At 33.8% G+C, this 15,139-nt stretch overlaps 1 protein-coding gene across 1 annotated transcript; it reads right to left on the minus strand.

Annotated features, from left to right (window-relative positions):
- Positions 1 to 4,827: 4,827 nt before the first annotated feature.
- LOTGIDRAFT_89269 (hypothetical protein) lies at positions 4,828 to 5,118 on the minus strand (the record flags this gene model as incomplete). The annotated part of the gene is made up of 1 exon (XM_009058986.1): positions 4,828 to 5,118. A coding segment is annotated over one exon (291 nt), but the record flags the coding sequence as incomplete, so codon positions are not given.
- Positions 5,119 to 15,139: the final 10,021 nt, after the last annotated feature.

Below are 15,139 nucleotides of genomic sequence, written 5' to 3' on the forward strand. Positions count from 1 at the left end.
TTCTTGTTTCTTCAAAAATTGTACAAGAACACAGCTAAATTTGTTTCGTTTATTTTCGATGGGCTCCTTTACTCCTGCTTGATTAAACATTAGTGAGAAAAGCATCGATTCAACAACCAATCAAATGTCGTGTTCGATCAGAGCATGGGATACATTATATAGACACGCTTCTAACAATGGTTCTGATTGGTTTGTGAAGATAATATACACAATATACACTATGGGATCAAACTTGAATAAAATAAAAACTTGTTGTCAGATCAGATAAGAAAATTTTCTCAAAGAAAATAAGCGAAAAAAAAAATCTGTATTTTAATGCCCTTTTGCAATTCAGTACAGGCAGACCTCGAGAGGATATAATTAGCCTTTCCGGTGCAATCCTACAGAGAAACTCTTCTGACAAAAAGGAGAAAATGTGGCAAGAAATAAAAGAAAATGTACTTTCTGCTTTGATGTTATACCATTACAGATTGTACTTTTTTTAAAATAGCATCTCTTGATCGCTTGATCTATAAAAAAAAAATCCCTAAATTTAAAACTACACCAACATTGAATGATTTTAAGGGACATTGTCGTCTAAAATTGATATTTCATTTATCAACTAATACTTATAGACCTCAATTGAAGCTATCTTTGGACTTTATCAATTAAAATATAAAGTTCCGTTTAGCAGGAAATCAGATACAGAGCCATTTAATATTTTCGTCCCTTCCACTGCAATGCAACCGATATATTGACGTCATTGGTAATAACTGCACACGAGAATACCCTTGAAGTAACTACATTGTGTAGTCTGAATTTTAGTGTTTTTGTCGAAAGTCAATTTTTAATTATGAGAAGTACTATGGGTAGCTGAAATTCTAGGCAACTGTATCCCTTTAAAGTGACAGGTGCGCCATATTTAGGGGCTAATTTTAGTCTTGAATGTATATAAATAGTCTTCAGAAGTACTAGAAATGTATGAAAATATCATAATTCATTTAAAAATACCTCAAACTAGGAATTTTACTCACTATTTATATATGTCTTTTTCATATGTTACGTGTCGTCGTTTTAACATTAAAACGTTGATAATTCTGGACACACATGGATTTGAAGGCTAAAATTTCGACGGTGAGCTGGGAACACTATTACTGGTCAGCTCAGCTTACAAAATCCTGTTTCTGAGACTAAAGTATGATTGGTAAAAAAAATGGCGCATCTGTCCCTTTAAATACAACAACAACAAAAATAAGCGTCGCATGCAAATCAATGAAATAATAGACACCAGTGTACGAAGTGGAATGCGGATCTCTTACTAATCAAAGACGTCATTTGTGTCGTTTCGTTGTGGAAAAGTCTTCAGGAAGCTGGAATAGTGTTCTTGACAGATGACGTTAAAAATATTCTACTTTCACACTGCACAGAAACTAGACCTTTTCTTTCTCTGTTGTGGCACGTTTAGGGCCTGCCACAATTGTCACTTTTTCAGAGTTGTCCCGATCCACTTTTACGACATTACCGTATATTCTAACAATGTTCCTGCATGGTGCCACAAAAGAGCTCATAATAGTTTGACATAATGACAATTCTAGTGAATTGTTACGAATGAATACGTCCAATAAGCCCAGACGGACAGAACTGATTATAATTTTATAATTTAGGGTTTCTAAAATCGATTGGTCTCTAGATTTTGACCTCGTATACGACCTTACATGGAGAGTTACCAGTTAAATCATTGGCGCAAAGAGATCGATTTTGAGCATGGCAATTTGGTGGATTGAAAACGCCCATATCTGTTTTCAATGAACAAAATAAAATTTGATGGCATTTTGAAAATTGGCGTCCACACGGAGAGCGTTATTGCTTGACGTTTCAAGCTCATGTGGAATTCACCCAACACAGCGTTGACGCACTACGTCATTTCCCACACCACGCGAAGCGGAGTTCTGGCACTGTTGGATGGATTCCACATGAGCTTGAAACATGTGGTGGGAAACGAAGGTATTTTATACTTGTAATTGCCGAGTCAAGACAGAGGCTTAAAATGCATGTAAATCTCTGAGGTTATCGACGTTGACTGCAGGCCTGTTGTTTCCAACGCAACTCCTTCCTTAGAAGGTTTCGATGCGTTGAAAGCTGCAGTTCTATTTCATAATAGATAAGTGTGTAGTTTTTTTTAGATGACCACCAGTTCTTACTTCAAATGAGCTTTTTATGATTTTGTTATCTCCCTTCAATCTTGTTTATTTGTATGGTCGAGATGAAAACGCATTTGCACGAATTCTGACCCAACGTTGTAGCAACGCGTACTTACACAAGGGGTAGCTTTTGCGACCTGTTCGCGCACTGCACATACATCATTAACGCACTGTAACGCAATGCAAGACCGATAGTCGCTGGGAGATGTAAAAAAAAAAACGCGTTTCGGGTTTCTGATTTTCAAAATTTTCAGGGAAAATATCCTGAACACCTCACCAAAAGCGCTTCGAACATTCTGCGATTGCGGTTTTGCGGACTCTAAACTATCCCCTTGTTACACCCGATATATCAAGGCTATAAGTTAAATTAAGTCTCTTTAGTTTTTGTTTTATTTCCTAAACATTTTAATTTTAATTATTTGCCTTCTGTTGCAATGGTGTTAAATGCATACGATGTTTAGTCCGCTTCTTTCCATCGATATTTTCAGGACACAAGCAAGTACAAGGTTTACTTGTGGTCAAAGGGGGATAATTATATTTTCATGTGGTCTGTAATAACACGTTATACGTGTCTGTTCAATAAAGGAACTTTATATGTATCTAATTTACGATGCAAATTGGCACTAATAATTTAATACTACATATTCCATACATGACTGTTGATTCAAAATCAGTAAAGGACATCTTCTCTATAAGACCCTTAAACTAAACTTTCTAGAAAGCTATGCTAAAAAAGTGAAGTGAAGTAGTGAGCACCATGTTTTATTATAAAATTACTACAACTACAGTTACAACTACAACATCTATCAATAATTACACAATTTTTGAAATAAAAACAAAAACAAAATCATTCAGTGTTTATATCTCACAAAGAAGCCAAAAGTAATACAGTCAAGTAACCTAATTTCGTGTATCTCCGGAAATGATATATGATTGTGCGACCTCGCGTGACCTCCTCATTTGCATGTTGTGATGAACATGGGTTATCTCTACAACGTCATCATGTGGAATTTTTCCTATCGTTTCAAAGCAATGTCAAATTTATTATTTATTCCTAATATATACAAAGTTTCAGTTAATACCAAATATCACTATTTTTTAACGGCCATATTTCATGTTAATCGGCATTTCAAGTGTCGTCTGATAGAATATAATCCAGTGAACACGATCACTTGACAATCCAGCGGATTCCCTGTCAGCAGAAAAATTCTATGGAACCCAATGTGGGCCATATTTTTATGTTGTTATACGCCCACATGAAATGGGGCGTCCGTCCGTCCACAATTGTTCGTTAACACTCTACAAGGCACAATTCTTGACTGATTTCGACGAAATTTGGTATGGTTGTTTGTAATCACTCAAGGATAATCCCAAGGGTTATTGCCCTTGTTCTGGAAAATTTCATGTTAATCGGCATTTCAAGTGTCGTCTGATAGAATATAATCCAGTGAACACGATCACTTGACAATCCAGCGGATTCCCTGTCAGCAGAAAAATTCTATGGAACCCAATGTGGGCCATATTTTTATGTTGTTATACGCCCACATGAAATGGGGCGTCCGTCCGTCCACAATTGTTCGTTAACTGATTTCGACGAAATTTGGTATGGTTGTTTGTAATCACTCAAGGATAATCCCAAGGGTTATTGCCCTTGTTCTGGAAACGCTCGTAATCAATTTAACATAGCTCTAAATTGCTAAAATATATTTACATGCATGTTGTGTTGTTATATTTATGATGTTACATTACATGTTACACGGACATGCGCACAAGGTTTTGTTTACAAATGACGACGAATTTAAAAAAATATCTTTCTTTGTGTACCTCTCCGGTTGTTACATGTAAATTATAGATTATTGTCATATTAGCACAATTCACAAAATCACAATAAATGAGAAATGAAAAATAACGAAGTTGCACGCTACTTTTATTTTCTATTGAGATGTCCGGTTGGAAATATGTGTGTTAACGCTGATTGGTTCAATTGGTCCATTTAACATTGAGTTCTTATAATCGCTATTTTCCAGAACAGTAAAAAATGAAGGCCACGAGATTTAAAATATTTACGTAACCGTTTAAGAATTATTTTATAATTGTGATTATGATTGTGACTTAACGCCTGGATTTATCACGTTGAAACTTTCACAAAAGGCAAGTGGCATCTTCCTCTACGTGTTGACATGAAGAATTATGTACTTCACATCAAGACCACAAAAACTCATTGAACAAAACGGTCTGCCCCTTTAAAGCTGTGAACGAAATGGGGACCAGATTTGCTTTCAGGAAAGTCTTTTTTAAAAAGATAGGTTCGCCATTTTAGGGAGTTAGTTTGGGTCTTGAGTATAATTATATGTAAATAGTTTTCAGAATTACTAGAAATGTGCGAAAATCACAAAAATCCTTCAAAATTGCCTCGAAAACTTTCACTTTCTATTAGTGCATATGTATTTGCTGTAGCTGATAAGAAAAGACGAGTCTACTTTTTACCGCACACATTAAACACTATTACTGAAAAGATTAGCTAAAACAATTCCCATTTCTGAGACAAAGGTACGATTGGTAATACGTATGGCGAATCTGTCACTTTAATTTGTTACATTTGGATCTAATGTTCAAATTTCATTGGGATTTTCACTGGAATTTTCAAGTTTCTTTGTTCTGCTATATTTTTCACAGGGACATAACCCATTTGTTTATAGACATCCGAGCATGTGTTGTCAATAATCTTCACTAAGCTATGCTCCAATAGATGCCTCCATTTATAAGCAGTGGCAACGGAATTGTTTCTTGTCGTACAGATAACACAGTTGTCTGGAAGCCCAGCTGAAGTGATATTCCAAATGTAGTCTGTGATATTTTGACTGATTTTTAAGCCAAGAAATTCATATAAATTCTCAGTGGCTTTGATTGGTTTTTCAGAAATATCTTCATATCGAAGAGTTTTGATCCTATTCGGAAATTTCTTTTTAAGGCGCTTAGACCATTTTATATCATCGGATACTCTGTTACAGAACTCCTTCGTACCATTTAAGGCCCCTGTCTGGCGAAATTGGCCCACACTCCTCTGAGAACGTAAGGTACCTCTCGGATCGCGAATTAAATGAATAATTTTTAAATGTGGATAATTTTCTAATAAAAATCTCGTTTCTATAAGATTTAGTCGTATAATTTTCAATAGCACTAGTTTCGATCGGTTGCATGTTTTTTGAAACAATGGCAGACAATTAACGATTCCCATAATCCCGGTGTTACGTTTGATACACTCCATGTAGCTTTTGGTACTTAAACTGCTTCTATAATGGTACTGTCTTAATGTATCTACGTCAAGGTTTGATATGTTGCAATTGAAGATGTTTTCCATTGCTTCTATGGACAATTTATTGTAATTTCCTGGATTAACTTTCCTAAAAAATAATGAATATTAAACATTATACCTTATTATATTTATATATAAAATGATTCTTCAGTACAACATACGGTATTAAATTTGACAGTAAAGAACATTGATATACACTTATACCTTATTGTATTTTTATACATTAAGATTCTTCAGTACAACATACGGTATTAGATTTCGCATACAAATATCAGCGTTTATCGGGTCATAATGATATCAGGTATGGTTGGGTATATTGAAGAACGATCATTAGTTCTGTAAATATTGATGTATATTTATGTACGATACAACATACAATTTAAGATTTCGCAGTTCAACATTCAACACAAACCGAATTTACGTGTACATGTACTAAGAATTAGTAAAATTTTGGCCATTAATATTACCGTTACTGCTGAAGAAATATCGTAAAATGGTACCCCACCTCTGACAAAATTGAAAAAACATGGAAAACTAATTTGAATTGAGTATTTAACGCCTAATTTAACACAGTCTTTTAGTTTCAAATCTGTACCAGAATCTCCATTGGTCGTACAATTAATATTATTTATTTTAATTTGAAAGACCAAGCAGGTTAATAAATTGAATCAATGTTTAACAGCATTTCCACTCTATAATATAAAACTACACTGACTATTACCGTTATATATTTCAATAGAAACAATAATATCTGTCTATGAAACTAGATACTTATATTTAACTAGAATAGTAAAGTAATATTAATGACAGTCTATAAAAGTTATTACTACAATCATGTGTTTAGGATTAAATATAATTTGTTATAATAGCTACTTCTGGCGAATCCTTTTAATATACTATTATCACACCGTACAAATTGTAGCAGAGGAAGATATATATAGCCCTATAGATTTCAATTGGATAGAACTCGGTATCAAATTGTGCTAGACACCTTAAAATGATATTTATGTATAACGAATCCAGCCCCGATTGAAAAATTCTTCTACTTTCTAGAATATGCTTAAAAGGGCGAGGGATGCGAAGTCCCTTGAGGGCGGGGGGTCAGAGGTTGCCAGATTTCAGATGACATTTGATGAATTCTGAGCATTTAGAGGGCCAACGGCTTAGAAATGGGCCCCCCCCCCCCCCCCCCCCCCCCCTCCAATACGCCACTGTCTGCTTTGCAAAAGTAGTGGACAAATAAATAAAATAAATCCCAAATACAAAATTGATAGCGATCAGTATTCGTAACAAGTCAAACTTAAAATATTGCCCCTTTCAGGACTAATACTTACGTGTCCTTTTTGTTGAAAAATGTTAATTTCTTGGACTGGTGGAGAGATGCCGAAATTTTATAAAGTGGTTCATATACATAGAATACATCTGGATGACGTTGTATAAGATCACCAGTGAATGAGGATCCGCTGCGCATATAAGTTAAAAGTATGACCAAGGTTTTTGGTTGGTTGTTTTCGGTTGGTTTGGTAGTATTGGCTTGTGATGATTCCATAGACCATTTCAATACTCTCTGTCGATTCTGTCGATATACCGTTTCTGAATTCAGCTTATGATCGTCTGTAAAGGGAATTGAATTTAACACGAGAAAAAGGTCTTACTAGTCCCATTGCTCTCAACCATACAATACTTATACACTGGTACGAAAACGTCAAGGCCCACGTGGGGGTTGAAGCCCAAACATCCATTCCCCACGCCTTTGTGATTTGTTGTATTCTACTCGCAAATCAAAAAGGAAAAAACCGAATGCCCTTTGCTTATATATGTGGAAACTTTCAAGATTATGCATAGATATAGTAGATGTCAATTGCGACAGATGCGTGAATCGTCATTTACAATCCAAATTAGATCAGTGTTCATTTCTGTCAATACAGCTTTATTAGTAATTATGTCAAAATTACACATAAAATAGAAAAATTGAATACGTTTAAGTTGCAAATACACAAAATCAAAGATTCAGATGTTTTCATTTCTGATTCAGAATGCAATGCTTCTATAAATAAAGATCTTAACAGAAACAGTTTAAAAGAACACCAAAAGTATTCAACTTACCTGAGTTTAGACATACTAATATTACAACTAACACAGAAAGTAACAAGAGAATTTCTAAACGCCATTTCTTTCTCAATGCAAACGTATCTCGGTGCTCTAGAGTGTCCCCATGCACTCTCTGAAAGTAATATAAAGAGCTTAGGCTACGCTAGTTTTTATAGATTTTTAATATTCATATATCAATTTCGACTTGCCATTAACAAGATTTCTACATTTTTTTGTGTGAAAATGTATGAAAGTTATAAATGCCCGCATTCGGTTTCTGAAATGTCATCATTATGATTACGACATTATGATGGTTATACTGCATATATATATATATATGAATATGAATTAAAAATAAAAACAAATGCGATACATGCCCGCATTGAGAACCTATTAATCAAATAGCAATACTTATGATCATAAATGTCCACTGCAGCCATTATTCACTGCTGACTTTTAAAAAAACATATCAGAGAAGTAAAAATGCATGTATGATATACTTTGATGTAGATTTAGTAAAAACAAGTGGTTGCCTTGCAAGATAAGCCCAGGCCCTGATGAAATTTGGTATATTAAGGACGGTCGTCAATTTGTGTCAAAATATCTTTTCATATAAACCAACACACATAACAAAATTTCATTAAATGCTGACATAAACTTTTGATTCTATACCATATTTACCATAAGTTCGGTGTATCAAGACTTTAAACTATGTAGCCTAATCCTTTATCGAATTCGAACTTTTTCAAGATAATATTCCCTACCTGAAAGCGTTATTAGCATTTATATACTAGGTAAATAGGACAGTTATTATGGATGGATACTTCTAGAATATGTATTACTTTTCTACATTCATGAGTTACCACGGTGTTAAAACCACAATGAAACGTATGCAATTTTTTATCCTAGTTTTACAATACTATCATAGCTGACGTATTTCATCAGATACAATACTGGCCACATTAACAGCTTCTTTTATGCCGAGTAGGAAATTGACACACTGATATTCAAATGCAGATAAAATATATTTTGAAATTTTGCATACTTGCTCACTATCGTCTTTACTGGAAATTGCATGCGTTTAGACGTTATTGATGACGTCGTGTGGCTTAGCAAACAAAATCCCGTTTCTGAGACTAAGGTATGAAAGGTCAAAAGATGGTCCACTGTCCCATTTAGAAATAGTCATGAAGAACATTGAATAAAAAGCCATTCCGCTTTCCATATAACATGTATTGAAAACAAGTAAAGTAAAGCTAAAATGTTGTAATTAATAGAAGTTTAATTAATATTAATACAAGAATCCATTATAAAATTGATATTTTAAGAAGAAAAATCAATCCTTCACTTACCAGTTGTTTAGAGAACAAATAAATACAAACTAGAGAGTAATAACCTGCGCCTTTTCCTGTGCCATAGAAATTTCAGACGATACTAGAACAATCTTGTCTACAAGTTACTCGCTACACAAATTTTACATTTTGCCTCAAACGGAAGAAATATTGAACGCAGAAAACCTGTAGTTTAATTTTTTTAAGTAAAATCATTGAAATATGTTGTGAAGAAGATTAAACAGGTATGTCGTCGAAACCGTTCAGTGAATCATTTTGAACACCGATTCATCGAAACTGTTTGTTTATCGTCTTAATGGAAAATGACTCGTATACAGCTGAAACTGAAATGTGCAAAGAAAATTCATTATGTCTCCTACCTTTTTACTTGTGTCTTCAATTAAAAATTATTGTATTAATTGTACGAACATAGTAATTTTGTTGCTGAACATATTTTAGAGTCAATTACTGAGCTATCTATACAGTTAATCTCTCAGTTAAATGTACTGTCACTTGTTGAGTTAGGTTTACAGTCACATGTTGAGTAAGTTGTACAGCCAGTTACTCAGTTAGATGTACAGTTAGTTACTGAGTTAGTTATACAGTCAGTTACTTAGTTATACGATCAATTACTCAGTTTTAGCCACAAATTGAGTAAGTTGTACAGTCAGTTACTCTGTTAGATGTACAGTTAGTTACTTAGTTATACGATCAATTACTCAGTTTTAGTCACAAATTGAGTAAGTTGTACAGTCAGTTACTCAGTTAGATGTACAGTTAATTATTCGGTTAAATGTACAGCTAGTTACTTAGTTATATGATCAATTACTCAGGTTTAGTCACATATTTAGTAAGTTGTACAGCCAGTTACTCAGTTAGATGTACAATTAGTTACTGGGTTAGTTGTACAGTCAGTTACTTAGTTATACGATCAATTACTCAGTTTTAGTCACAAATTGAGTAAGTTGTACAGTCAGTTACTCAGTTAGATGTACAGTTAATTATTCGGTTAAATGTACAGCTAGTTACTTAGTTATATGATCAATTACTCAGGTTTAGTCACATATTTAGTAAGTTGTACAGCCAGTTACTCAGTTAGATGTACAATTAGTTACTGGGTTAGTTGTACAGTCAGTTACTCAGTTTTAGTCACAAATTCAGTAAGTTTTACAGTCAGTTACTCTGTTAGATGTACAGTTAGTTACTCAGTTAAATGTACAGCTAGTTACTTAGTTATATGATCAATTACTCAGGTTTAGTCACATATTTAGTAAGTTTTACAGTCAGTTACTCTGTTAGATGTACAGTTATTTACTCAGTTAAATGTGCAGCTAGTTACTTAGTTATATGATCAATACCTCAGGTTTAGTCACATATTTAGTAAGTTGTACAGCCAGTTACTCAGTTAGACGTACAGTTAGTTACTGAGTTAGTTGTACAGTCAGTTACTTAGTTACATGATCAATTACTCAGTTAGGTTAAGTCATATATTTACCAAGTCGTACAGCCAGTTACTCATTTAGTTGTACAGTTAGTGACACGATCAATTGCTCGGTTAGTTTTAGTTTACAGTCACATATTAAGTTCTCCAGTCAGTTACACAATTACTTTTATAGTCACCAATTACTGAAATTGTTATACAATATATTTTAGGTAGCTGTACATACGCGCATTGTTTTAATGAGCCGTGAATATTAATGATAGTCGTTTTCATTTTGACTGGTTTCGATTGAAGTGCAAGTAAACATTTGCAGTACTTGCAGAGTTGTGTTGATACACATAGTAGACATATTATTATATAATAATACACACACTTTTAAATTTAGTATTTTAAATTTATTGAATAAAGGGGAAAATTAAAATTGCCTTGTGCTCATTCTTAACAACTCTGTGGCCCTTACTCACCCCCTTAACCGAATTATTCTTAGAAACGCCACTTCTGGCGAGGGATATTTAACGACCACAACCCCCGCCCCGACAACTGGTTGACCCCAATACATACAGATGAATACAGATTTACAAGTTAAAGTAAATTATGAAGGAAAGGATTAAGATTATAATTTTTAAAAGTAAAAGGAAATCTATAGATTAAGAGATACTTAAGTTTTTTTTGTGACATTGGATGTAACTATATTTTGACAGATGTCATGAAGGCAGAGACAGAAAAACTAGGTTTCATTTCGCATTTGGAAATCTGAGTGGATCCTAATTCTATTACTGTCTGAAATTCACATCTAAAATCACATGATCTCAAGTGAGATCTGAGTAACTGGGTAACGAGGTATGTCAGAAAAGTTCTAGGACTGATGCGATAAAGATGCGGGCACACGAGCTTTTGGTCGGCGATTTTTGTCGCCGACTAGAATCATGCATTTTGCCGACCGACTGCGGGCTTAGGAGGAGACAAATAATCTCGAGTCAGTCGTTTTCCAGTACGGAACATGAAATTGAAAGGAAAATTAATCTGATTGGATGATGACGCTCTGTCAAAAAAAAAAAAAATCAATACTGGTTTGATATTATAAATCCTGTCGGCATCGGAATAATCTTATCGTGCAAGCGCGCGCACATGTGAGATTAAACAATCGGCGACCAATAAAAATAGTAATAACTGTAGATTGGTAGATAAGAATAAGTCGTTGTCAATTCATTCTTCTGCATAACACTGGATTTAATTTGAGAGTCTGGATGAGATCGTTGCAGGTCCTTTTTGAGAAAGGTCCTCTTTTTCAGATTCAGTTTCTCAACTTTTTTTTAGTCTCGCGGTCACCTTTTCAGTTAGGGGCCAGCTTCACGGTCCTAAAACAGTACATTCCACCAACAGAATAAATGTTTTTTTACAATCATATACCACAACATTATTTTTCATAATTGAGTTAAATTGCATGACACAATAGAAGAACAATTAACAAAATGATTACATTGTCTATAATTAAGACCACCGTTGAGTTGTTGCTTAACGCGACTACGGAACCTAGGTTGAGAACCTCCGGCATAGATGATATTCATGTGATACCATCATTATAATATACTGTTTCAGTTTTGTAACGAACACAGGCCATGGTCGCAATATTGTTACATCTTGGCAAGGTGTTTGTGGACACTTGGATTCACCTCAGCTAGTTTATTTAGTGCAAAGAATTTGAAATTGAGACAAAATTGTTTCATTTACTGTAACGGGTATTTCTGTGTGAAATCTGTTACGTGTTTTGTCATTATTTGTACGTTTTATTGTCGTCTTCACGTGTGAGAGATTTGTTGATTTTGGTCAATTGTATTATTGCGTCGGGTTATCATTTTTGTTAAATTGTTCGATAGAGTACACAGATGCCTTTGTAAATGTATATATCTATTGTAGATTCGGGTCATACATTTAGCGTCTATCTGAATATGAAAAAAATATTTCAGTATCTCGGGAAAATTTTGCAACGATAGCTACATGCCTCATTTATAACTCTTGTAATACAGAGACGTGAAGCTTAATCTCTGTGGATAGAAATTGAAACTTTGCTCTCGATTGACGAATGAAAACAGGTACGAAAATCGCACAATTCCTTCAAATATACTTCAAACTAGGAATTTATCTTTCTATTGCTCTGTATGTGTTTTTCTAAATTTAACAGGATCTCAAGAAAAAATGAGTCATTATAACTTTTAAATGCAAATAATTCTTGACACACATGGATCTGAGTTATATTCTTGTGCAAAAAAGAAATGATACATTTGTGCATAATTCTATAATGTCTATGTGTATTTCGGTTTCGTTAAATTGTGATGGCTTGTACATCTTTTGTGGTCATGTACTTAATTACAGCAACATAATCTGTCAACGTAATACGCTTGTACTTGCGTATTTGTTAAACAGGTTGTCAATAGAGGTATTGTGTATTTCTTTTCATTCATTATATTGTCCCAATGGGCTGAATGTTAGACAGGACCACGTGACCATTTCTTTGTGTATTGGGCCTAATTCTGACCCATGTAAAATAACGAGATTAGTATTATTATTATGTCATGGACCCCAGAAAAGAGGCTGACCCGGCTTTGCAACCACCTTAGCGAAACGAATTTCATATTACATAAGAACGTTTAAAAGATTCTATTTATCACTCAACTATCAATAATTTCCATAAATTCCTTGCACTTTGTCTATATAGGACTTTCATTAAGAGGTAAGCCTTTTAACACCTTTCTTAGAAACAAAAAAGATCTTGGTTAAAACAAAATTTGTGATTATACTACATTGAAACTTTTAATGGAAATATTATTTGGAACAATTTCATGCATTTCACCTTCAATTGTCATCAACTTCAAAGAATACATGACCTAATTTACATAGTTATTCTGCTCTACGATATCATATTGTTTTTATGTAATGTACCGGAAAACTATTGTGTGATGGACACAATGCTATGACACACTCCTTAGGCAAGCAGATAAGATAGCTTGCCTGTCAGCTTTGATTTTAAATAAAAATAATTCATACTAATTATTTTTCGATTCTTTTGATTTTCAATAGGGTTCATCCTTTGTACATTACTAACAAAAATACCAAGTTTCATCTAAATCCGTCAAGATTTGTGCCTTCTATACTGTTTACAAGCTTAAAATTTAATGCGTTTTCAAGAACAAGGGCAGTAACTCATACTAAATATTTTTCAATTTTTCTGATTTTCGATAGGGTTCATCCTTGGGTGAAGGAACACTCACACCAAGTTTCATCAAAATCCATCAAAATTTTTGAATTTTTTCTATTTTTTTATTTAAGAGAATTTTCATTACAGCCTCAAAATAGTACTGATAATCTCAGAGTGGTTGTGTTGATAAAAAAATATTCTTTTGTAAAGAAACACATTTATTTCCTATAAATTTGAGCCAAAAAATTCACAAATTTTGGAAGAAAATTGTCTTCTGTAAAAAGAAATTGAAGACATAATGTGTGTTTATGCTAATAATGCAAATACATTCTAAGATTAAGAGCGCTATTTTGATGCGGACGTAGATCTAATATTTATATAATATAAATTTAAATAATTTGAAATACTTGCCGTCTGTGTTTAATCTGAAGTTGAAACAGCTTGGAAAATATAAATAATCCTTTTTAAAAATTACTTACTTACATTTCTCGTGTATCAAACAATTTCCAAATGATATCATATTGATTTTCTTACGTTCTATTGCTTTAATTCATTGTTGAACTGTATTATTTATCAGTATACATTAGATAGACCGTGACAAATGAATTCATTGCAATAAGGCGAATCAATGGGCTAATTGTCACGCTTTATCTGGGTTATATTATATAGTCCGAAGACTTTCCTACCACCGGACCCATAAAACTGTTGTTGGGCTTCTAAATTAAGCCCTCTAAATTCTCAATATTCGTCTCAGGCCATCTAAACTTTTTCGGCAGGTTGAAGATATCAGTTTCGACTTGTGCAAAGGTGCAAAGGCAGTCGAATGAAATGAATCATATAGACAGATTCTCTATCCAGTAGCGTTTCTAGGAAACATGAGTGGAGGATTCTTTCCCTATGTAAAATGATAATAAAGATTTGAAATTTGAATTCGAAGGGTTGTCCTGGGGAAATGAATTGAGAGGAAATTAATTCTAAAAAAATTATCGCTGAAAAAAAGTTATTTTATTTAAGTTGTTTTATTTACTTATTATAATACAATATATTTTCATTGTTAAGTGAAACTCATTTGAAGACTTCTCGAACATGTTCTAGATGAAGACCTTTGTAAGTGTGCTGAAGGCTTCATTTCACAAACCAAACCAAACCACCAACAACCACAAGATCAGATTAGTATGGGTCCTATCGCATGTCTCCATCCCTTGTGCCAAGGAAAGTCTGAGTCTAGAGGATATCGAGCATGTAGAATACTCCTATTCGAAATTCTGCAGTATCGTATCTACCAAACCAACAACACAGCATCATCCAATTTGAACCATTCCAACTACCAACTACTACGACTACCAACAACTACCTAGTTTGCGATATCAGCATCCGCTGGAATCGAACGTTAACTTGCTTCGTTGAAAGTTCTTGAATTAATGTTCTATGACAGATGTTGACTGAAGTTCTTTAAGGCCTTCATTGCGTAGCCTGTCGGCTCAATCTGTAAATTATTAAACATTGGCTTTTTAAAATGACGGCATAGCATTATAGCTACATCCTATAGCCAGTAGCACAACGATAAAAATTGTTTTGTTTTGT

Source organism: Lottia gigantea (assembly GCF_000327385.1).
Source record: "Lottia gigantea unplaced genomic scaffold LOTGIsca_37, whole genome shotgun sequence".
NCBI lineage: Eukaryota > Metazoa > Mollusca > Gastropoda > Lottiidae > Lottia > Lottia gigantea.